Genomic DNA, 23,762 nt, shown 5'->3' with positions numbered 1-23,762 from the left:
AGATTTGGCCCACAGGCCATAGTTTGCTGACTCCCATTTTAGATGATTGTAAAAAGTCATAACCATAAAGAACTGATTAATTTTTGTGAATGACTTAGGATATAAACAAACTATCAGTGAGCTCGCCACAGATTCAGCAAAATTTCTGGTATTTGAAACAGCAATGTGGGAATTATCTCCTTCCTGCAGCTGCTTAATAAAATGCTTCTGACAGGTCCTGGACCTAAACAGATCAAGAATGTTATTTATTTTTAATAAATAATATTTAAAGGTAATATTTTCATTATCTTAATTATCTTTTGAAATTTGTCAGAGACTGTCAGGGATGTACCCCTTAGCCAGTGGAGGGAAAGCTGGGTCTCAATTCTAGGACAGTTATGTAAAATCAACAGCACAACATAAACCATTACTTATGCTGTGTAGAATGAGTAGTTATCAGATCCAGTGCTGTGATGGTTAATTTCATGTGTCTTGGCTGGGCCACAGGGTGCCCAAATTAAACATTTTTATTTCTGGGTGTGTCTGTTAGCGGTCTCCTGGATGAGATTAGCATTTGAATCAGTGGATTCAGTAAAGTAGGTTGTCCTGCGCAAGGTGGGTGGGCATCATCCAGTCCACTGAGGGCCTGCAAAGAACAAAAAGGCAGAGGAAGGAGACATTTCACCTCTTTTGCTTCCTGCCTGGCTGCTTAAACGGGGACATCTGTCTTCTGCCCTTGGGCTGGGATTTGCACCAGCTGCTCCGCTGGCCCTCAGGCCTTGTGATTCAGATCAGGTTTATACCTCTGGCTCTCCTGGGTCTCCAGCTTGCAGATGGTAGATGATGGGACTTATCAGCCCTCAGAATCATGTGAGCCAAGTCCTCATAGTAAATCTCTTCCTATCTATATAACTTATCAGTTCTGTCTCTGGAGAGAGACAGACTAATATAAGGACACCAATCACTTTAAGAGTAATTTTTAGTGAATTTTCAATACCTACATTGCTATCAGGGACTAACCCAAGCACACTGTATTCTCCAAAGATGGCTCCAACTCTATCTCCCCTTCCACAAGCTCTTCTGCAATGTGACATTGCCACTTCCCCCCCAAGGTGTGGAGCCTGTATCTGCCCCGCTTAGGATCTGTCTGCTTTGCCTAATATGACGACTCCAACCATTCCAAGCTTAGTACATGTCTGCTTTCTGCTCTTGAGACCCAGGAGAGGTTCAGGAAAGGGGAGGCCTCCAAAGGAAGAACAGAACATAACAGAATGTAATTTGCATTGGGAACTTTTATTATTAGACCCACAGATCCAGTTAATGAATTTTTGACCCACTGAGTATTTTAAGTCCTGAGCCAGCATATGAGACGTCCAGTCTGTTCTTCTGGGGAGAGAAGTCATGTGGGAAAACACCAGAGCACCACCTTGGATGTGCAGCCCAACCAGGTATTCAGATCGTCCCTGCACCTGCTCCGTCTGAATGTCCCACATGATCGACCCTAAGCGAGGACCTGACAGCTGAGCCAAGTCACCCTACAGAACCTGGAGAGAAAATAATCAACTGGTGCTTTAAGCCACTAAGTTTGGAGGTAGCTTGTTACACAGCAATAGACAACTGGAACAGGAACTGACAAGCAGAGAGAGAATCTGGGTTCGTGAGAATTAAGAAAGTCATGTGAGAAGAACCCAAATAAAATAATAACAATGCAGACAAAAACGAGTTCAAAACTACAAACTGAGGAGACTAGATATGCCCCAATTAGGTTAAAAAAAATTGTATGTGTCCAATACAGTGAACAACTAGCTGGTATATGTTGCCATGTTCTGTCTCTTAAGAGGATGCTTGGTCCTGCAAAACAAAACGCAACTGCCGAAAAACACTGTTTGGAATGAGAGATTATTTTCCCCTCACACAACAATGTTTTACAGCAAATTCCAGCAATGTTACCACTTCCTGGAGGAAAGGGCTGGTATCATTATAATTACATGTTAACTATAGCCTTTGAATTACATTTTAAGGTGTAGTAAGAAATCTTTCTAATATAAAAATAAAAGTAAATTATATTGACATGTCTTCTCTTTGCTAGTAATAGCTGAGTGGGTAAACAAAGAGCCTAGAGAGATGAACACAGCTAGTTCCATGTTGTTCTGTGACCCTTCGTGGTTCCGTATCTGGCTGAAATTTTTAGGTACTTCTGTTGAAATTCCCAAACATAAGAGAAAAAAAAACCTAAAAATAAAAATAATTTGGGGGTAGATGAAAAAGTTGGTTGTGAGTGACGTTTTTAAAAGTGATCTTTTTTCATCTTAGGGTGAATACTGATAGTCATGGATGAACATATTTAAAATGGAAACATTTTCTCCTGCTAAAAACAGGGCAAGACTTTGAGCACACCCACTGGAGACCCTCTCCTGGAGACCAGTAGGGAATAAATGCTTCTACAAAATGCCTAAGCCTTGACAAATCTTTAGGAGCCCATATGGTAACGAGGAGATTGCCCAACAAGGGCCCCTCCTCTTTTCCATTCACAACACTGACTCAGGAGGAAAACCGTGTTTATTCATTTTGTGTATAAATTGAAAAATAGAGAGTTATTTCAGGTAGCCAGAATGTATGGAAATATATACATAATATATGTTTATCTCTAACTGTTTAGGATGATATAGAGAAATGTGTCACCGAATACTGTTAAGAATAGATTGGGGAACAAGATCCCGGAGGAAAAAAAGTATTCCTACAATCTGAGGTTTTAAAGATGTGTATCAGAACAAGTGGACCTAGAGCACAAGTACAGAGAAGGTGGCTGGGAGGTTCCAGAAATCGACAGGAAAACAAAACAAGACAAAACAAAAACACAAACCCTTACTCTTGGATGAGGGTCCCATAGCTGGGCTGACGGTGTAGCATCTCAGTGAGCTAGTATTTTATATGATTGTTCGCAATCAAGTGAACGGTAAGACATGAAAAAGCCAGCACAAAACGAAACACGTTTCGTGGGCTCTTTTCCTCTAAAAATCTCTTTGAGGAGCAACTCAGTATGTGAGCCTGGCCCAGGAAAGCAGGCCGGTGCACCATCGGTGGCGACGCCTGCTCTTGAACCATGAACCAAGAACCAGAAGAAAGTTCAAGGATCCTTTTCCTGCTCTTCTCTGTTGCTTCCTAGTTATGTGTTATCTTGTTCTGTTTTCCAAATAAATGGAAGCAGTGTGAGGACAAATAACCTTTTTTTTACAGAACCCTGGTCTTTATCTTTGGTTATTGGTTCCTAAGAAAAGGTTATTCTACAAAAACATTTAGGAAACTTATGTTGAGTTTTTGTAGCTTAAGCTCAACTGAGGGGGCAAGTTTTAAGAGGAGAGAGGTAGCACCTCTACTTCACAGGACTTTAGCAAATGATCATTCTCTGTTTTTTTTCTCCACCGTTTCTTCTTCACAAACGTTCAGCCAGAATAGTCTCTTTTTTTTTTCTTTTTTTTTTTTCACTTTAGTCAATTGTAGGTTCTAAATTTAAGGTTCAAGTTGCATTTTTATTTTTTGAGCTTTGAATTCATTTTAGCTTTGGGAGCATATATATTTAGCTACTGCCAGTTTATTCCTTGGGAGGACTGCTTGCTAGGTCAATTTTTCTCTTAATATTCTATGAATTTTCTCTCACAGAACACAGTTTCACCTAGATAGAATTAAATGCTTTCCCATCACTTAAATGAAGGAGAAATCTCTTACACAGTAACATTCTTTGGAAAGAAGGAAAAACAAAGAAAAAGCACATTTGAGAAATATCTGAAACTATACAGTAGTAATGAAAAGAACCCCAATATTTTCTAAGGCTGCCCCACATACGAGGCACATGCCAAATGCTTACTCCTACTTGGATCATTCAAAAGTATAAAGTTAATACTAGGGAACAGTGAAAAACTGTAAAACTCTGCAAAATTTCTAATGGTTATAGAAATTCCTGAATAACTCATTGCTTTATTGCTTTAATAGAATATTAGAACGAGCATTCTGTGGTATTCACATCCATCTGCTGCTTATATAGCCGTATGTTTCTGTTCAGTCTTACAGTTGACTGACCACCGCTGCTTGTCCTCGCCTTTCCTTTACTTCCACTTCCTTGTTAGCCTTTTTCAATGTCAGCCAAATCCTTTACGTTTTGCTGAAATTCTGATCATCAATTTTTGTGATGTCTGGAGAAATCACCTATTGTATTCTCTTAAGCTTCAACTCTGCTATTTCTTTCTTTACTTCATTGCTTTTTTTCCCCCTCATCAAATGAGTTGTAAAAGAAGACATGGTAATGATACGAATGAACTTATTTACAAAACAGAAATGGACTCCCAGACATAGAAAACAAACTTATGGTTCCCAAAGGGGGAAAGGGGGTGAGAGATAAATTGGGAGTTTGGAATTAGCAGATACACACTACTAGGTATAAAATAGATAAACAAGGACCTACTGTATAGCACAGGGAGCTCTATTCAATATCTTTAATAACCTTTAATGGAGAAGAATCTGCAAAAGAATATATACACATCTATGTGTATATAAAACTAAATCACTTTGCTGTACACCTGAAACTAACACAACATTGTAAATCAACTATACTTCAACAAAAAAGGCATGGTAGGAAAATAAAGAAAGGAGATAGAAAAAGATGTCATCTTAATACCACATTATTATTTAATGATGGGAAGAATGGATGGGATGGGTAATTATTATGTATTTATTATTTAATTTAGAATTAGGAACTGGGCTAAATGTAAACATCTGTTAATTTAAGATTCATAGACATAGAATACAAACTTGTGGTTGCCAAGGGAGCAGGGGGGTGGGAAGGGACAGACTGGGATTTCAAAATTAGTAGATACTGACAGGAATATGCAATATAGATAAACAAGATAATACTGTATAGCACAGGGAAATATATACAAGATCTTGTGGTAGCTCACAGCGAAAAAAAAAATGTGACAATGAATATATGTGTGTTCATGTATAACTGAGAAATTGTGCTCTACACTGGAATTTGACACAACATCATAAAATGACTATAACTCAATTTAAAAATGTTTAAAAAATACAATAAAACTATAGTAACTAAAAAAATGAAAAATAAAAAATAAAGACATTGCTTTTATTAAAAAGAAATCTGTTAATTTAATGTTTATGCGGGCTTTCTGAGACAGTATAGTGAAGTGGTTTTCATACCGCATGTCAGAGTCAGATTGCCTAATTATAAATTTTGGCTTTTTATACTAGCTAGATATAAGACCTTAAGCAGGTCACTTAACTGCTTTATGTCTCATCACTAAATTCAGGGTGATAATAACAGTACCTACAATATAGAGTTTTTGTAAACATTAATAAGTCAATGTACCACACTTAGAATAATACTTGGATTATAGTCATCGCTCAATGAAAGCTTAGCTTATTATTGTGCTCCCATTTTCAAATGGAGAAATTGAGGCTCGTAGAAGCTCAATTTAGATGCATAAGCGACTGACCACAGCAAACAAGAAGCAGAGTCAGTATTTTAACCCAGGTCTATTGATTCCAGAGCTACCAGAGTTAAATGTCACCATGGTCAATGACAATGTTCAAATACTCTAAAATCCATGGTTGAATGGTTGTGAATCAGCAGTGGCGCCAGCCCAACAGCTAAAATTCTAATCCTGGCAAGTGTTTTTTTAAGAACCAGCCCCAGACACTCAGAAGAGGATCTGCAGAATTTAAATAAAGCAAAAAAAAAAAAAAAAAAAAAAATAGGGATTCAGCCTGGACTAGAAAAGAAACCATTCTCTCAGCTAAAGCTGTCCTAAGGCTGTTTTGTTTGTTTTAGTTTGGCTTTTGTCTGCTTTGAAAGTTAAGAGACATTGGGAGTTTACATTTAAATCTATTTATAGTCTCTTAAAATTGTGTTTCACTGTAGGTAGTTCTTATCTCTTGGTATGGGTAAAATAATTCTTACATCATCTTTTCTTGATGTTCCACGTAAAGTTCTAATGTAAGTCACCCCTCCAGGTAGTATAATATCTTAGCTGAATGGAACCTCCTGACCCAGTGCAGTCATGATTTTGGCAGCCAGACAGGGCGAAACAACTGGCCTAGAGAAGCTTATTTCAATATGGGTGTGCTATTCGTTTCATTGAGAGCATCAACATCCTAAACTGACAGTTTTATAACATTCACTACAAACCCAAATGCTCAGTATTTCCCCCGAACCACCTCTGCAGTTTCCCCCATGACAATACCAAAGGGCGACTTTGTTCTTCCAGTTGCTCAAGCTGAAAATGTTGGTGCCATCCTCGATTCTTGATTTTCTCTCACAGCCACACTGGTGCATCAGCCAATCCTATTGGCTTTGCTTTCAAAATACATTCAGAACATGACCACTTCTCACCATCCCTTCTGGTTCCAGTCCTAATCATCTCTTCATCCAATTAACCTTAAGAGCTTCCTAGCCCATCTCTGCCTTTTCCTGCTCAGCCCCTTCTTCAGTTCCCCCTTTGCCCAAGACCTTCAAAGGCTTCCTTCTCACTCGGGGTGAAATCAGGAGGCTTGTGAAGACCCATGGGCACTACACCATCTGCCATCACGTGGCTTTTTTACCTCATTTCCTACCATTCCCCTTCCTCAGGCCATCCAGCCAAACTGACCTCTTCTCCATTTCTGGAACAAGCCAGCAGACTCTTGTCCCCAGGCATTCTCTCTTTCTCTTCCCTCTCCCTACAATGCTTTTCCCCTAGAAAGTCATATGTCTACAGGGCTTTACTCAAAAGTCACGCTCTCAACAAGGCCTTCCTGGGACTCCCTGTCCAAAATTTCAACCCAGTGTCCCCATGCCCAGTCCTCCTTATTGTCCCCTCCCTGCAATACGTTTTCTTCTTAGTCTGTGTCGCTTATTTAATTTGTTTATTGTCTGTCTCCCCACCACATTATAAGCTCTATAAAGACGGATTTTTTTTTCCTGTCAGTTTTGTTCACTGCTGTTTCCCTAATGCCTGTCACATAATAGGCACTCAACACATTTTTGTTAAATGTGGCTGAATTTCATCCTGGCAGAATTGAAATGATAAACTTTCTACACGAAAGACTAGCTGAAGTGTTTTCTATTTATAAACTTGAGAGTTACTCAGCCAGTCTTAATTAATAGTTCTGAAATCAATTTTAATTATTTGACAACATGATCCACCAAGCTGAGGTATTTATATTTTCTGTTTATCCCACTTTCTGGAACATTTGATAGCAGCTTGCCACCACAAAAACATTTTTAGATTAAAATTACTTTGCCCCCTATGGTTATCTGTGGGCACTGGTAACAAATTGTTTGCTAGTGCTAAGTGAGCCAATGCTGATTGGCCATTGGGAACTCTAAGAAACTTTAAATTTCAGCAAAATGCCCAGAGAGTGCTAATCCTGCAGAAGAAGCCAGGTATTCCGAAGGTCAAAGATCCCAGGTAATTTGGCTCTCTTGATGTTCTTGATAGCAAACAGCTTTATAACATAGTTTACATTTTTAAGATGCATGCCATCCAGGTAGGGCGATCGCTTTTGAAAATAAATTCAGATTGGAAGTATTATCTACTGAGCATAACTGTGTAATATTTCGTGTTTTGTTTTATTAGAAGAGAATGTGTTACCCAGCTCTAGAAATGCTCAACTAAAATTGGTGGCTTGCTAGCAGCTTTCTCTTTGATTTGACCAACAACATTATCAAGATCTGAGTGGTAGTTAATAAATTACTTAATATCAAAACCAAGAGATTAGTGATCCAAGATTATGTTGGCTTTTTTTTTTAAATCTAATGGCTACTTGACTTAAATGACCTCACTAGCTCTTAGTGTATTTAGCAAACATGTACCTTTATAAACATGTATCTTTATCCATAACTAAATGTTAGTGTTTTAAATATCATTTTGTTGAGCCCAATACAATAATATGATTTGCCTTTAAATCAGCTACATGCAGATTTTTCTGTAATAAGGTTAAAGAAGAGAAACTGATTCAAGGTGGCATGGAGTCTGTCTCTAGAGCTGCATTGTCTGGATACTAATCTTGGTTCTGCCCCTTAACACGTGGGAATTCTGGGACAGGTTATTTGATTTTCTGTGTCTGTGTCCTAATCTATAATACAGCAATAGTAGTGCCCCCTAACTTCATAGGGTTATTGTAAGGCTCAATGAACTGAATACATGTCCAATTTTTAGAACAGTGCCTGGCTCACTGTAATTTTCAGTAAATGTTAGCTGTTAATATAAGTATTCCATGAATTGATTCGGTCCACAGGCCACAGGTAGTTCCTACCTCTTGTACACTGTTAATGAAAAGGAGCATATATGTTGGGGCCCCAGGATGGTATCGGACAAGATACCATTCCTCGGAGTAGAGCCTGCTACTCTGGCTGGTTCTTTTAAAGAATCTGTTACTAGTTCCTATACTAACTTAATATTATTCTGAATTATATAAATAATTCAATTAAACAATCTCTCTCTGAAGACACAAGGGAAAAGTTGGGGCTTATAACAGAGCCAAAAAATATGTCTATAAAATCCATTTCTATCAACTGATGTCATTGTTTTAATAATACTGGACAATTTCATTTTCATTGGAATTATTAGACATACAAAGGCTCTTAAAGTTTCTATACTTGGATATAAATTATACATAGTTTTTTTTTTTAAACAAAAGGAATGATTATAAATCAATAAAAAAAAGTTAAAAAAATAAATAAATAAATAAAAAACAAAAGGAGATGGACTGCTAAGGGAAAGGATGCTTGTATAGAATTTTGTGTTTTATTTATTCTTATGGCTGCAGCTCATACTTGGCAATGCTTTAGGGTGAAATGTCACTGTCTTTTTACAGAGATTCTCAAAGATGCGAATTGTCTGTTTGGGACTGCTCCTTTTCAGTCTGACCCGGGCAGCACCAGTAAGCATTTACAAATTCAGTTATGCATCATATAATCTTTGGCTATCTTTATCTATTTTTCTTTTAAGCAATATCTTTTTAAATTCATAGCACTTACCTAGTTCAGTTTCAATAAAGTACAAAACTAAGGGGGAGCATCCAACACTTGAGATGAAATGTCTGTCACCAAGGAGGCCCTCAACAAACATGTGACAAGGAGTACAAGATGTCCGCACGTTGACCTCGAAAGAAACAGTAGAAAGACTATTTCTGAGAAAACAACAGTGTTTCAGTCAGTTAATGCTAATGAGTAAATGCTAAGATACCCAAATTACAACATGTCAAAAGAACCTTTCAATAGTTTACTTAAAACTGAAAGAACTGGACTTGAATTTTCTATAGCTAAGCAACTAGATTTTATAGCCACATGAGAACATAAAGGGACACGAACTTCTCTGTAATTCTTGCAACACTCCCAGCACTGTGCGATCCCGCTAGTGATCTTCTCTTCATCCACGAAGCTAAGGATGAGAAGATGTCCCCCTAAGCTTAGCTCAAATCAAGCTCCAATTTCCGTTTGTGTCTTTTCTTCCCTCTGACTCACCCAGATGAGTACTCAGGATGTGACTAACTTATCTTGTGAAAGTGCTGAATGTTACAGATATTTTCAGCAAAGGAGACACAGTGCTAATTAGATAATGTCTGGAAAACATCCTAACTTCTCAGAGTAACCTTTCCAGCTGGAGAGCCGTGGGCACACGTGGTGATGCTGTTGTCAGAATAACTTACAGACAGGTCTTAAGTGAGTGGGTAACCAGCTGGGGAGCCTGCTGACAAGCATGAACCAGGCCAACCAGTGAGGACAGCTGGAGTTAGGAAAGTGTGTCCCCTCTCAGCACGGCTTAAAACAGACATCTACCGCTGCACAGATCCCAAAGCACAGAGCTGGCCTGGCTCACTCAGGGCCACAGAGGCATGTGCTTAAGCATGATGAGGATGGAGTGGTCCTGCTGACCTAGCTCAATCCCACCATCTGAGGATGAGTCTATTTTGAGCCACATGTCCCAAAGAACAGCTGGAGTGGCATTCTCCGACCATTTCCAGTAAACGTGCTATGTCAACATCAATCCGGTGACCACTGGTCAAGAGAGGGTGCCAGCCTTCTTCCCCCGAGGGAAACAATACAGTCTCCATTTCAGGGCCACGTTCACGGGCGGGAGAACCAAGTGGTTGGGAGCGGGGGGGCGGCGTGCAGATTTCAGATGAAGAAGATTTGGCAAGGACACAGAGACGAATTTGGAATTATGAATGGCTAAATATGTTTTCTTCCAGATATAGATTCTATTTGAGCAATTATCTGTATTATTTAATAGTAGATTGGTGGTATCAGAAATGATCGATATACTGAGTCACTTACCTATGTTCTGGAATTATAATCCAAATTCAAACAGTAGGAGAGGAAGAAGTTTTCCTCAACCCTCTTTGGGCCCCTAGCTGGGTTTGAAAATTAACTAACAAAGACATTAATAGGAGAAGAGCATACAAATTTTATTACAAATTTTACCTACTTCTCAACTGCCTTCAGCTCAAAATAATTTTTATGTCAAAAAGGTCTATTTGAAGGTGACATCGTGGTTTCCTTCAAAAACAAAATTTTAAGTGGAAGAAAATAAAAGATGATCGTTGGGCCATGAAATTCAATTAATATTCATCAATATGCAATTAGACTATAAAGACTTTGTTGTAAGTTACTTTGTTGTAAGTTCATGATTTATTATCGTGAACTACAGTAAAGTACTCTGTACCATCAGGTATGTTCTTAATACACTTTGTGTGTGTGTTCTGTAAGAAGACACTGAATACCTCAAACTGGCATTTTTTTTTTTTTTTTTTTTTTGCTTAGTATCTACCCATCTCAATTTTACGTTTTCTCTTTCCTGTAGCCCCATTTCCAGAACTATTTTAACTGTTTTGATATTTTTGAGGAATGATGCAATGATCTAAATTTATATGCGCAAGATCATGTAAGAACTAACATAAGCAGAGAGACAGTAAAGGAGAGAATTATAAAATGCGCTCTTAGGGAAAAAATGTTGTAAAATTGGAAAAAAGCAAAGTCATATTCTTGGTTTTGATGTTAGGAAAAATTCTGGATTTTTTTTTATAGTGGAAGTAATGGAAAGCTTAATGGTTTATAGTTCATTTCATATCTCACATTCTATAAAATACAATCTTTCAAAACATCTTTTGTCAAAGAGACCTGTTACAAAGCAAAAGCAAAGAAATAAATGAAAAGCTGTAAGTGAAGACTTGAAATGTATCACACAAAACTATGTTTAAATATTTGTATATTTATAAAATTTACCACTGATTAAAATTTCTGGAACCAGTGTTTCATTCTTAAACAAACAAACAAAACAGGTTTACTATCATCAAATAGATTTAATCAGTGGATTTAAATAGTGCTTGGCATTGAACCTAATGATTACACCTTTGTTATACTTATGTGTTTAGCACATTTGCACTGGAATGTTTATTAAACACAGTAAATAATTTGCAACAAAAAATATGCCTTGAAGGTACTTAATGTAAACTTCAGGAGCATTTCCTCTCATTATTAAATTTTTTTTCATATAGCAGGGCATTTAAAAATGTATTCTTTTAATCTGGGACTTTGAGGCAGAGGATTTAGGTTAAAATATCTCCTTTACTTCTATTAAAGCTACTGCCAGCCATATAAGTATAGGTAACTTTTTTTCTGAATACAAAAAAAATTTTTTTCTTTTCTTTTTTCAGTTTTATTAGGTAGAATTGTTACAATTTGACTGCACATATACAATATATTGCTTGTAAATATATATGCACAATATACTGCACATATTTTTTAAGTTTACATCTATGTGCTGTTCATTGTTTCTAAGAACATTGAGAACTTTAGCTTTTTAAACTTACATAGTTATCAAAGGAATAAAGCCAACCACAAAATAAGAATTCAGAAAGATACTTAAGTGTAGGTAGTTTTGCTTCTTCCACTGCCCATCTCACAGGGGTTATTGCTGGCAATCACATGAGACTATGTATACGAAAGCAGTTTACAAACTGTAATGTGCTTTATAAATATAAGGTGTTCTTGACAAGCTATTTTTGTTTCTAGAATTGAATGGAATGTTAGGCAAATCTGCCTGGAAGCCCAGCCAAAAGGGTGCTTTTATTAAAGTTTTGAGTTTATTTCTAAGACGATTTTTTTTTATCAGTCAGGAAAACAAGGGGGGAGGGTATAGCTCAGTGGTAGAGTGCATTCTTAGTATGCACGAGGTCCTGGGTTCAATCCCCAGTACCTCTGGTTAAAAAAAATAAAACAAAAAACAAACAAAAAAACCAAAATCCATGATAGGAAGTTTAGCAGAGGGATTTGACTTGGAGAATAGTTGTAAAGCACAGGACAAACAGAAAGAACAAATCAGGGGTGGTGAAGCAACCCAGATATTTAAACTGCTCCCACCACTTGGGTGATGGGAACAAAGAAGGAGGTGATGTTCTCAGTGCCCTGGGTGGGGGGAGGGGCCCCGCAGGAGGTGGGACCACAGAGGAGATGCATCTGGTTCTAGAGATGCAGCCCCCAATCGAGAGAGCAGGGAAGGACGAACCTGGGCTTCTCTCTCCTTCCACGCTCCAGTCTCAGGCCACGCCTCCCACGCCAAACCCAGACTGAAGCCAGATAGCCAGGGAGCTTGGGGAACGTGTTTTGTAGGGGTCATCCAGCCCAGGGAGCCCAGTATCTGAAAGCAAGCAGGCTAATTACCAACACCTTATTGCAAGGAAATGCAGAACTTGAAGGTTTCCTCAAGCTGAATACCTCCCCTCCAGGTTGACAGAGCCCTTTTATTTCATCTTTCCCTTGAGGAAGTCTCTTTCCCGTCTTACCAGTTCCGCCAGGCTGCCTGATCTGCTTGAGCACAGGCATTCAGACTCAGCCAGTGCCGCCCATTGGTTCCTCTTGTCAAATTTGAGATAACCTAGGAGTTTCAAAAATAAATAAGGAAATAAAAATACTGAGAAGAAAGGGCTGTCATGTCTACTCCTGCCGTGGCAGTCTTGCTCCGGGGTCTGCAGGTCCTCTTCTGTGCATGCTCTCCTGTGATACCTCAGTTTTATCCCCGAAGCCTGGGACAAAGCTGTGCCTATTCACTTTTAGTTTCTGGTCTTTCTCCACCTCAATGGCTGACTCTCATCGCCAGCCACTTACCCTCAAGATACTCGGACACTTTCTTGTCTAATCAAGAGAAAGAGTTTGTCCCAATCTGCAAGCCACCCCGTTTTCCCTTTCCCTGAAAGACACACCTGCCCAGGTGACTAGCAGCAATAAAGTCCCATCCTTAGGTGTGTTCTTTCCCTTAGGTTCAGGGCTACGCTGTTACTCTTGCTGGACTATCAGCAGCATCATACCTTTACTCATATAGTAGTTACTGGGTTTCCACAATCAATGCACATACAATCCCCATCACCAAACTCTGATTTTGGTTCACTGATACTAACAACACCCAGTGTACCAGGGAAAACTTCGTCTTCAACAGATACCAGTGACATCCAAGCGTTTGCACATGGCGCGCCACCCCTCCCAACCCCTGCACCTGAATGTGGTTCTGTAGTGGAGACGGCATTGTCTCCCTCTGTGGGTGTGTTTAGGGGGGTAGGGAGACGCAGGCATCCTCCTTCCATACTGAAACAAACATGGGGAGTGTGTCCATCTTCGTTTGGTCAGAATGATGTTCCACATGGAATAATACAGCCCAGTGAGAAAAAAATAAATAAATGAAACATTTATTGTTTGAAGAAATGAATGAAAGAAGAAATGTCGGGTAAAGTTTTATTTCTTGTTTCCTTTCAGACATTTCAACCACAGGGGGAGAAAACTAAGCAAGACTGTGTGGAAGAACAGAGGGTAAACAGAATTATTCTTCTCAAATAAACCCCTTTCCACTCTGTAAAGAGAAAAGTCAATACGAGGAAAATTTTAACTGTCAAAATATTCTTGTGTCCCTGGGGTGGAAATGGAAAAATCACACCACACAATTTTGGCACCTGAATTCCCCCAAGGTGATAGAAAAGAGAAAACACTTCCAAATGGAAACCTGTTTCTCTTCGCTACGATTTCTCCCTTTAGAGGGATGAGTGAAACTTCTGGGAGATTGTTCTTGGCCAACAATATTCTCCCACATGTGCACGTGAGAACAAAGCGGTAAATGAGGGAGAAAACGAAAGGGAAGCGGGTCAACGCGTCTCGATGGGGAATTCTGTGTACATGGAGTTAGCTTTCTGTATGCAACCAGAGTTCAACACGTACCCTCGGCTTTTCATGTCACCAAATTGCAGCTTACTTCTGCCTACCACGGTTTCTTCTGGCAGTCTCAGAAAATTCTGCTCCAAAAACTAACAATCTTCTGTTCTCTATCTCAGCTGAAAATTACAAAGGAGAAAACTGCAAGCTTAAGAGCCTGAATGTTCATGCTGTGAGTTTTGCCTGTTTGACATTCAGCATGAATACTGCAAACTCTGCCTTTCTCCTAATGCCCTGTCTCCTCCCACTTGAAAATACTTCTGAGTGCTCTATTTCTGTTGAAATTTGGTTTAAAAAACTGATACACCCTGGGGGAGAGAGCGATTGACAACCATCCTCAAGGAAAACTGATTTAGGGATCGGCAGAAAAGAAAGGAACCGGCCGCTCTCTTCAGGAGCTGGCTGACACACGCCCTCCTGTGGTTACTGGAAGTACTACCACTTGTCAGATGCAGAAGCAGACTTAACCCAAGTGAAAAATACCTTGTTGTTTTGAAAAGAGAACCAGAAAGCATCCTAGTAAGATATAAACCCATCTTAATATAATGTTGTATTTTGTAGATAACGTACAAAGGCCACCATGAGAAACATGGGTATTATATGTTTAAGTATGTTTACACATCACCTGGGAGGAAAAATCAAACTGACATGAAGGTAAGCTGAATCCTGGTGATTCTTAACATGAGCCAAACTCTGGACTAACACTGGGAGAAACTGAAGGGGAGACAAAGCTTACTTTCGCCTGCTCTGGGGTTTCTGTCTGTGGCTGGTGCCTTTGTTCTTCCCCGACGGTTCCAGGCTCCCCAGAGTCCCTGAGTCTTGCTGACACAGATGGGCCACCACATGCCCTGGCCCCAATCCTGCCCGCTTCGGGACCTCCCATGGCAGGTGTGGTACTGGCGGGTCCCAGACACCCGTGAGTTTTTCATGTTATCGCTTCTGAGTAAAGTTTGATCTTTTATAAGAAGGTGTTCTGGACATAATTTACCATATACTCTAATGAGGGGCTGGGGGATTAGAAGGAAGTCTTTTTGGCCTAAAACGTGACATGTTAGTGTCCCTTAAATTCACTCCTCAGCTGACTCCATCTGTGTCAGGATCCTTGGGGGAGAAAGAACTGGGACTTTGTCACTGGAAAAAAACAATAGTTCTTTTCACTCGGTCCCTTCTTGCAGATTCACTGGCCAAAGAGCTAGAAACAGTTTAAAATGCCATCAGCAAAAAGACCATTTACTTTCTCCAAATCTGGCTTCATTTCCCAGGGAAGTAGTAGTTTCCCTTCAGAAGGTTATTTTGTTCTGCTCAGAATTCTTCAGCTGTATCTCTGTGATTTAGCATCTCCAAGACTAATTGCCTTTTAAACTTCTTTAAATATCTGCTGAGCTCTTCCTATGGTACAAGATATTATGTGTGATAAAATGATTGTGAAAACTTAACTCTTTCCCTCCAGGATTTTAGAGTTAGAAAAGAAACAAAAGGCACTTACAAAAATTACTAAATCCGAGACAGCATGTGCAAAGTGCCCTGTGAGTTGTACCCAAAGAATCATGCTTTAGGGCTTGGGGTAGAAAAGACTAGTTCCTAGTCTGGTGTTCAGGGAAAGCTACAGAATGGGAATAACTGAGCTGGGCCTTGAAGGATGAGTAGGATTTGAGCAAACAATTGTGTGAGAGAGGCCATGAAAAGAATAATACGAACCAAGGCACAGAGACAGGACAGCAGACCAGCCAAGAGATACGCTGACGCTAAAACCGTCATAGAGTCAACAGTGCGATCAGAAGTCATGCGGCAGAAGCAAATGCAGAAATGACTGACCATCACATGCCACAACTTGAAAGCTGTTTCATGCTTTTATTTCTAAAAGAACTCTATTCTGTCTTTAAAGAAATGCACACAGATTACTAGCATACAGGCTACTGTTTTAAAGGCAGTAAAAGCACCAAATATAAAACAAAATGTCCTGCTTCAGAAAAGGAAGGGGAAAAAATTAAGAAGAGATTATTATAGTGCACCTGTTTAACTCAAAAGTGCACATTAGCCGTGAGCAAATGAACTTGGCTGCAAAGGAAAACACAAATGCCCATGAAAACTTTCCAAGATTTAACGTTTCAAAGTAAGTCAAATATTTTAAATCCTTTTTATTCAGAAATGACTTATTATGGAGTTCTTTTCTATTTTATTTTTCCTCATGAGGAAAGTCTTACCTATTTTCAGAATATACCTGCCAATATAAAAGGTTAGTGAATAATGGTAAATCTTCCCAAATAAGTTATTTCAAATTACATCCTAAAAACACTACACGTTGGAACTTTTGTGTGCTGTGTGTTAGCCAGCTTCATAAGAATAGAGGACACTTCTGTAAACCATTTTTATCTTGAGAGTCAAGTGTAAGCTGACTCAGCAGTTCCCAGGTGCTTCCATCAGTGAAGCAAGTATATTAAAAGTGAGGAATCCGCCAAGTAGACGGTCCTCCCATTGGGGTGGGTCTGAGGTCTAGCGACCTCCTAAGACAGCTCTGCACGTGTCAGCCTGGGGAAGAGAAACCTCCAGTGGGTCCCCGGTGAGTAGGGAGGAAAACTGAACTTTCCTAGAAGGGTGGCCTATGAAAGAAGAAATAACCTTAAGAATTGTTGCTTCGGGAAAAAAGGGGTACTAGTTACTAGTTGAAGGTTTTAAAAAGCTTTTTAAAAATTAGAATAACCATAAATGAAAAGATCTGACCTGAAAATTAACAAGCAATTAGCACTTAATATGTTCAAGGACAGGCCAGTTGACCACAGGTCGTAGAAACTGGGAAGGATGCAGGCGGGGAGGCTGGACACCCAGCTCTGTCTCTCACTGATATACCCAGTTCTCAGGTTCCATATCATCTCAACATCAATGTGGCTAATATTAAAGTTACCTTTTTCTCTTGTCTTCATTTTTGCATGTCAACATTCTAGTTATTAACCCTTCTTTTATTTGGACACCAGTAGGAGGTTTTTCTTTGTAACGTTTTTCTTTGGCGTAATCCTAATCTAAGTGATTACAGCTCATTCCTGGACCTGCAGCATCCTCCAAACTGTTCTTTCTCACCACAATTTCTCCTAAACCTCTGACTTTTATTTTGTTACTCTCTTGCTTATGCACCTTCACTAGCCCTTCATCCCCTGCAAAATAAAATCAAATTCTTATCTCTGGAATCCCAGGTTCTACGAATCCCTGACACTGTGTAAATCTGTGCAAACCCTGATTAAATATGAGGTCTCTGCCCCACCACCTCACCCTTACCCTCCACACCCCTGCAGAACTGTTAACCTCTGCCATTCAAGAAGTCATCAGGGATTCCTTAGACCATGTAGCACCCAGCCCAGCTTCTCACATGTGCTGATCCCTCGATAAATATCTTATTTTGATTTTAGTTCAAAGGCTTCTGTAGTGGTGGTGTAAATTTTAGCTCACCCAACAAGTCTGAGGTGGAGAGAAACTATGATTCTGTTTATAATTGTTCTGTTGCTCAAGAGCTCCTCCCCATGGGTCAATGGAAGGGGGAGGGAGCATGCAGAAATTAATTTAAATTCAACCTGTGTAAACTTGAGGTTATCTAATCATTGAAGTAGTTCTTTAAGTTAATCCTTCAGTCTCTCTGGGATAAAAATGCTTGGATCCTCACTCTCCTCCCTTGTCCCTCTAAGCTGGCATGCACACCTAAGAGGGAGTAGGGTATGGCTTACACCATCCCCTACAGATCACATACCACGTGTACAAACATGGCTTACGCCATAGCGCACAGGAAGACATGGAATCCTCAGACACGCATAGGGCAACGCTGCTTGACCACTTGTGTGCTGCTGGCCCGCTGGTACCCTAAGATGAAGTTGCTGGCTACCATAGCTTAGGACCAAACAGTACAGTCTTGGTTGGGACCTATTGATGATTCAGCCTCTCTTGGCTCTCATGCCAAATTAGACGCCTCTTTGAGTATGACTCACATTTGTCCCAAGTGTACACACTTCATCTACATCTCCTTTTAGAGCCACCTCACTCCCTCCACAGTGACACTCCCTGGAAAGCTCCCAACCACTCTCATATGCTTCCACATCCAGCCTGTGCAGAGGAACAGTGAGCAGCACGGGAAAAATCAGTCTCAGCCCCTCTTTCTTCTCAACCACATTGTTCAAGCGTCTTGCACCTGGGCTGCACCTCAGGTTGGCAAGGCGCAGCCTGTGACATCACCTGTACAGACCTTCCCCCCAAAAGATGGACAAATTGAGATACAAACGTAGACACTTACTCTTCTTCTCCATGTTCCCTTTCTCTTCCCATTATTCTCTCAGGGACTTTTCTTGTCTGGACCTCCCTTACTTACACTTATGATCACAAAGAGAAGTTCTCAGAGTGTGGTCTACAGACCAGCAGACTCAACCTCATTTGGGAACTTGTCACGAATGCAAATTCTGGACCACGCTCCCAGCCTATGCATCAGACACTCTGGCCGTTGGATCCAACAATCTTTGTTTTAGTAAGCCTTCCAAATAGTTCTGATGATGCTACATTTTGAGGTCCTATTGATCTAGACAGTCAAATTTGGTTTATTACATGATAAAAGAGGAAGAAAATGAAATGAATGAGTCCTTTTTCAGACAGTAGCTTGGGTCACCAACAGTTGTTGCAGAATCCTTTGTTTGAATGACAGAAGCTGAATATCACCTAGACTCTTCTATTTGGATAGTTTCTATTTAAAAAGAAGAAAGAGAGAGAGAGAGAGAAAGGAAGGAAGGGAGGGAGGGAGAAGAAATGAAAAGATTTATACCTTTGAAGACCAGGGCAAAGCAAAGAGAGAGCATAGGGGGAGGGAGAGAGAATGAGAGAGAGAATAATTATGTTTGAAAGATGAATTCCATTTCACCTGCAATGACTCCCCAGTTACAACATAAGGACCACACTCATCCTCCTTAAATTCAGGTCGTCCTTCAAAATCTGCATTTCCAAATTTATTTCTTATTCTCTTCTTTAGGATTTTTCTATTCCAACCTCACAGCTTTATTCATGTTATCTTTCAAACGTTTCTTGTTTCCAAACATTTGAATATGCCACTTATTCTTAAGATGTTCTCACCACTCCCCTTTCATGCACTGGAATCTTACCCATCTTTCCAGCCTTGCTCGTTCTTCTTTTTCCATGAAACCTGCTTTGGCCATTCAGAATTATCTCTACCAACAAACCTCTATTGAGTTAATGGTCTCTTTTTATTAAGTATCTTGTGGTTTTATTTAAAGTACTATTATTGCCTAAGAATTATTAGACTTAAAAAATTTAACATAAAAGAGTCACTTTATGTTGAAAATTACCCTTTAGCAGGAAGGAAAGAACAAAGACAATACTGCTCTTCACCGTTCCGGCAAGAGACACCAAGAGCCTGCCCCTAGAGAAAACACTGTCCAGGAAAACGAGAAAGCCTTGTCCCTTCTTGGAGCCAATGAAATTAACAAAAGCACTAAACCCCCAAATCTTTTTGAAAACAGACCGACCACGAATGAAGACTACAGTATTAGTAACAAAGAAAACGCCCACAGTGACCTAAAGATGTCCACTTACCCTGAACTGACTGGGAATCACAGGGCTGAGGGGGGACACAGTGCTGTCAGCAAACTTCATGACCAAGAGGAATACGGCCCAGCGCTCATCCGAAATAGCATGCAACACGCAGTGGAGCCGGGGGCTGTGACTGAACTCTTGGAAGAAAACAAGAACAAACCCAAGAATGTTCTAAGCAAGATTCCAACAGCTGTAAACTATGCTAAGGCCCCCTCAAAAATTAAGAAGAACCATCAAAGTGATTCCCGAGCCCAGAACACTCTAGTGAAAAGCAGAAGTGCCCACCATGTCCAGCACCACATGGACTATCTAAAACAGCCCCCCAAAGTCAAAAAAGTACCCAGTGACTTTGAAGGCAGTGGTTACCCAGATCTTCAAGGAAGGGGGGACAATGATATCGCTCCTTTCAGTGGAGATGGTCCACCTTTTAAGGACATTTCTGGTAAAGGAGAAGCTATTGGTCCTGACCGGGAAGATGCAGAGAGTCAAACAGAGTTTTCCAGCCCAAGTGAAGTCGAGACCATCACCCCCGATGCAAGAGGACCAGGTTACAATGAGATCCCGGAGAAGGAAGGAAATGGCAGGAATACGATTGGAACCAGGGATGAAACAGCCAAAGAGGCAAATGCCGGTGATGTAAGCCTAGTGGAGGGCAGCAACGACATCATAGGTAGCACCGATTTTAAGAAACTCCCTGGAAAAGAAGGAAACAGAGTGGATGGCGGCAGCCAAAGTGTTCATCAAGGGAAAATAGAGTTTCATTACCCTCACACACCCTCAAAAGACAAAAGAAAAGATGGCAGTAGCAATGGGGCTGAAAGTACGAATTATAATGAAATTCCCAAAAATGGCAAAGGTAGTAGCAGAAAAGGCACAGACCATTTCAATAGGAAGCAAGTGACTTCAAATGAAGAACAAACATTTCCAAGTAAGGGCAAAGGTCAGGGCCGGCTCATTCCTTCTCCTGGTTTTGACAATGACTTTAAAAATGAAATAGGTTCCCATAATGGCCGCAATAATGAGGGGACCATAACACACAGCAGGAAAAATCACTATGTACCCCACAGAGAAAGTAATTCTACGTGGAATAAGGGTATGCCCCAAAGGAAAGGGTCCTGGGGTTACAGAAGACCCCATTACAGTAGGAGGGCTCGGCCCCCTAAAAGGCACGACAGTAGTGAATCATCTGACAGTGGCAGTTCGAGTGAGAGCGATGGTGACTAGGAATTCCCAGCAGGACAAAGGGGCGAACACTAGTGGTCTGGGACTTGATGCTCTAGAGGAGAGCCACGTGGTAACGGACCGGCTGAAGGACCCAGCCGGCACTGAACACACCAGGGAACCCGGCCTCCTGAGGAGGGCTGTTGCAATTTTCATGGTCGTAGAATGAAATCCTGTTCAAAGTTTTGATGCTTTATGAAATCCTAGTCAAGGTTATGACTAAACAACAATGTCCTACCGTATAGCACAGGGAATTATATTCAATACCTTGTAATGGCCTATAGTGGAAAAGAAGATGAAAAGGAATATATACATGTATAACAGAATCGCTATGCCGTACACCAGAAACTAACACAATGTTGTAAATCTATACTATACTTCAGTTAAAAAATTATGATACTTTATTAAGGAATAAAATTCATTAAGGATTTCTGGAATAGGTAACATTTAAACAGGTATCATTTAAAAATAGGTTGTGAGTGTCATAAAATTCTCCCTCTGTTGTTTGCTCTGTAGACATGAAATACAGTATCTCTTGTATGATAATCTGTAATAAAATGATTGATAAGAAAGTCTGTCATCTGCGGTGCTTCATTTCAGGGGCAACAGATGAGGTCTGCCTCTGGCAAAGGCGGTGGCTGTGAAATGAACTGACTGCATAAAGCAAGCATCATAGCCCCCCTGCATCCCGCCCGGCTTACGTCAGCATTTCCCCTTTCCTCTGACCTCCCTCGGCTCTAATAAAGAGATCCTGCTTCGTGTCCTTGTATGCCCTTTCCTCTGTTGCTTGTTTGTAACATCTCATAGAGTAAATTTTATTTCCTGAAGCGAATCTCCATGTTATCACTTTTCTCAGTTCTACCTCCTTCCGGACAAAGAGGGGAATGGGGTGGAGGGAGGGCACCAGGGAGGATATGAGAAGCAGAAGCACAAATGCGAAGCCAAGACAAAAACTTTCTTCGGCAGATACTTTCGTCGCTGATCCCAATCATTTCAGGCCTGTTTCTTTATTCTGATCTTCAGCATAGATGTTTTTCCAGCTAATGGCCTTGTGACGCCGTTCTGGAAATCAGCCCTAAGCCTCCTGGTCCGAGCGGGGAGCGAGTTCTGGAAGCTTTTTGCTCTTCTCCGTAAGAGAACATATACAGCTAGTCCCACCTTTCATCTCTGCTTACTCCATTCTTCTTTGCTTAACATCAGCACGATGCTTGGGGGTGCAGGAGCCATTGTGTGACCGTGAAGGGAGGGTGTGAGATCAGAAAATACATATCTTAGTCTCTGCAACCAGTTCCTGCCACAAAACTCCTAAAACCTGTGTAATTTCCTAAGTGATAAAAGCACTAGGAGCATCTTTGTTCCAAGATTTGGTCTTTGACCCCAGTTCCTGATACAGAGTTCCTAAATCCCTTGGAATTTCCTGGGTGACAGCAGTGTCTCTTGTTCTAATGAGGTGACTCTGGGTGGGCTCTTGGATGAGGGCTGGTCACCAGAAAGACCAAGTGATGATTAGAAGCTTAAAAGTTACAACCCTCCTCCCCAATTCTCCATAGAGGGGAGAGGGGCTGGAAATGGAGTTTATGGTTGATTATGCCTATGTGATAAAAATCCCTAACCTGTGGAGTTCAGGGAGCGTCCAAGTGTGCGAACATGTGGAGGTGATGGGGGAGTGGCCCACCCAGAGAGAGCGTGGAAACTCCAAGCCCCTTCCCACATACCTTGCCCTGCGCATTTGTCCATCTGGGTGTCCATCTGTACCCTTCATGTCCCCTTACAATAAACTGGTGAACAGTAATAAACCATTTTCCTCCATTCTGTGAGCCACTCTAGGAAATTAATGGAATCCAAGGAGGAGGTCTTGGAAACCTCCCATCTATAGCCAATAGGTCGGAAGCACAAGTGACAGTCTGGACTTACAATCAGCATCTGAAGTGGGGGAGGGAGGATCTGGTGGGACTCAGCCTTGGACCTGTGGGATCTGATGCTACCTCTGGGTAGACAGTGTCAGAACTGAGTTCAACTGTAGGGCATCCAGCCGGTGTCACAGAAGCTCTTGGTGTGGGGGGAAAAGACCCCGCACATCTGGTGTTGGAGTGTGGTGCATGTGATAGCCGTGTGAGAGCAAACGGGATAGACAGGAGTGTAGGTTTTCTAACACAAAAGGACAGAAGACTCACAGGCATGCCCCTAAACCAGCCCCATCAGCCTCTTGCCTTCAGTGTGTTTATTCTGTAACACAATTTTCTATTGGTTAAGCGACTGTTCTTTTTTTGGTTATCAACAGCTGAATTGAATTCCTAATGGATACACCTCTCCATTGGTGGCATTCTTCATAGGGAGAAGGTCCCAGAGAAGAAGAAGAGCGGGCTGGGGACAGGGTAAGAGACAAGCTCTTGTCTCTTTGAGATGAAAGTTCCCAGACGGCAGAAATCATGAGTGCACTTTCCATATAGCACCTAGTTTGTTGAGTTGAATAATCTGTGTGACACAGATAAATAGAAGTCAATGTCAGTACATTAGGGTGTCTTCAAAAAATCTAAACTCCCACAATGGGTAGATAGAAGTTGCTTTTTTTAAACTAAATAAAAGCTGTAGTATAAGCTATGGAATAAATCAGATACATACAAAGAATAACAGCTAACATGTGCCATGCTCAGTTAAATCCTCTAATCTGCACAGACACCCTATTATACAAGTAGTATCATTATCCCCCATTTACAGATGAGGAAACTGAGGCACA

The 23,762-nt window shown here is 40.6% G+C and overlaps 1 protein-coding gene across 1 annotated transcript; it reads left to right on the top strand.

Moving 5' to 3' along the window:
* The first annotated feature begins 7,408 nt into the window (after nt 1–7,408).
* MEPE (matrix extracellular phosphoglycoprotein) lies at nt 7,409–21,209 on the top strand. The gene is made up of 5 exons (XM_006175478.2): nt 7,409–7,436; nt 8,845–8,910; nt 13,778–13,831; nt 14,789–14,881; nt 19,565–21,209. Exons 2-5 carry the CDS (start codon nt 8,857–8,859, stop codon nt 21,026–21,028), a joined length of 1,665 nt encoding a protein of 554 aa, XP_006175540.1. The 5' UTR covers nt 7,409–7,436; nt 8,845–8,856; the 3' UTR covers nt 21,029–21,209.
* The last annotated feature ends 2,553 nt before the right edge of the window (nt 21,210–23,762 follow it).

This window comes from Camelus ferus, chromosome 2 (assembly GCF_009834535.1).
Source record: "Camelus ferus isolate YT-003-E chromosome 2, BCGSAC_Cfer_1.0, whole genome shotgun sequence".
Classification (NCBI taxonomy): Eukaryota; Metazoa; Chordata; class Mammalia; order Artiodactyla; family Camelidae; genus Camelus; species Camelus ferus.
Note: the sequence above shows the minus strand (reverse complement) of the source record. Positions and strands in the feature narration are given on the sequence as shown.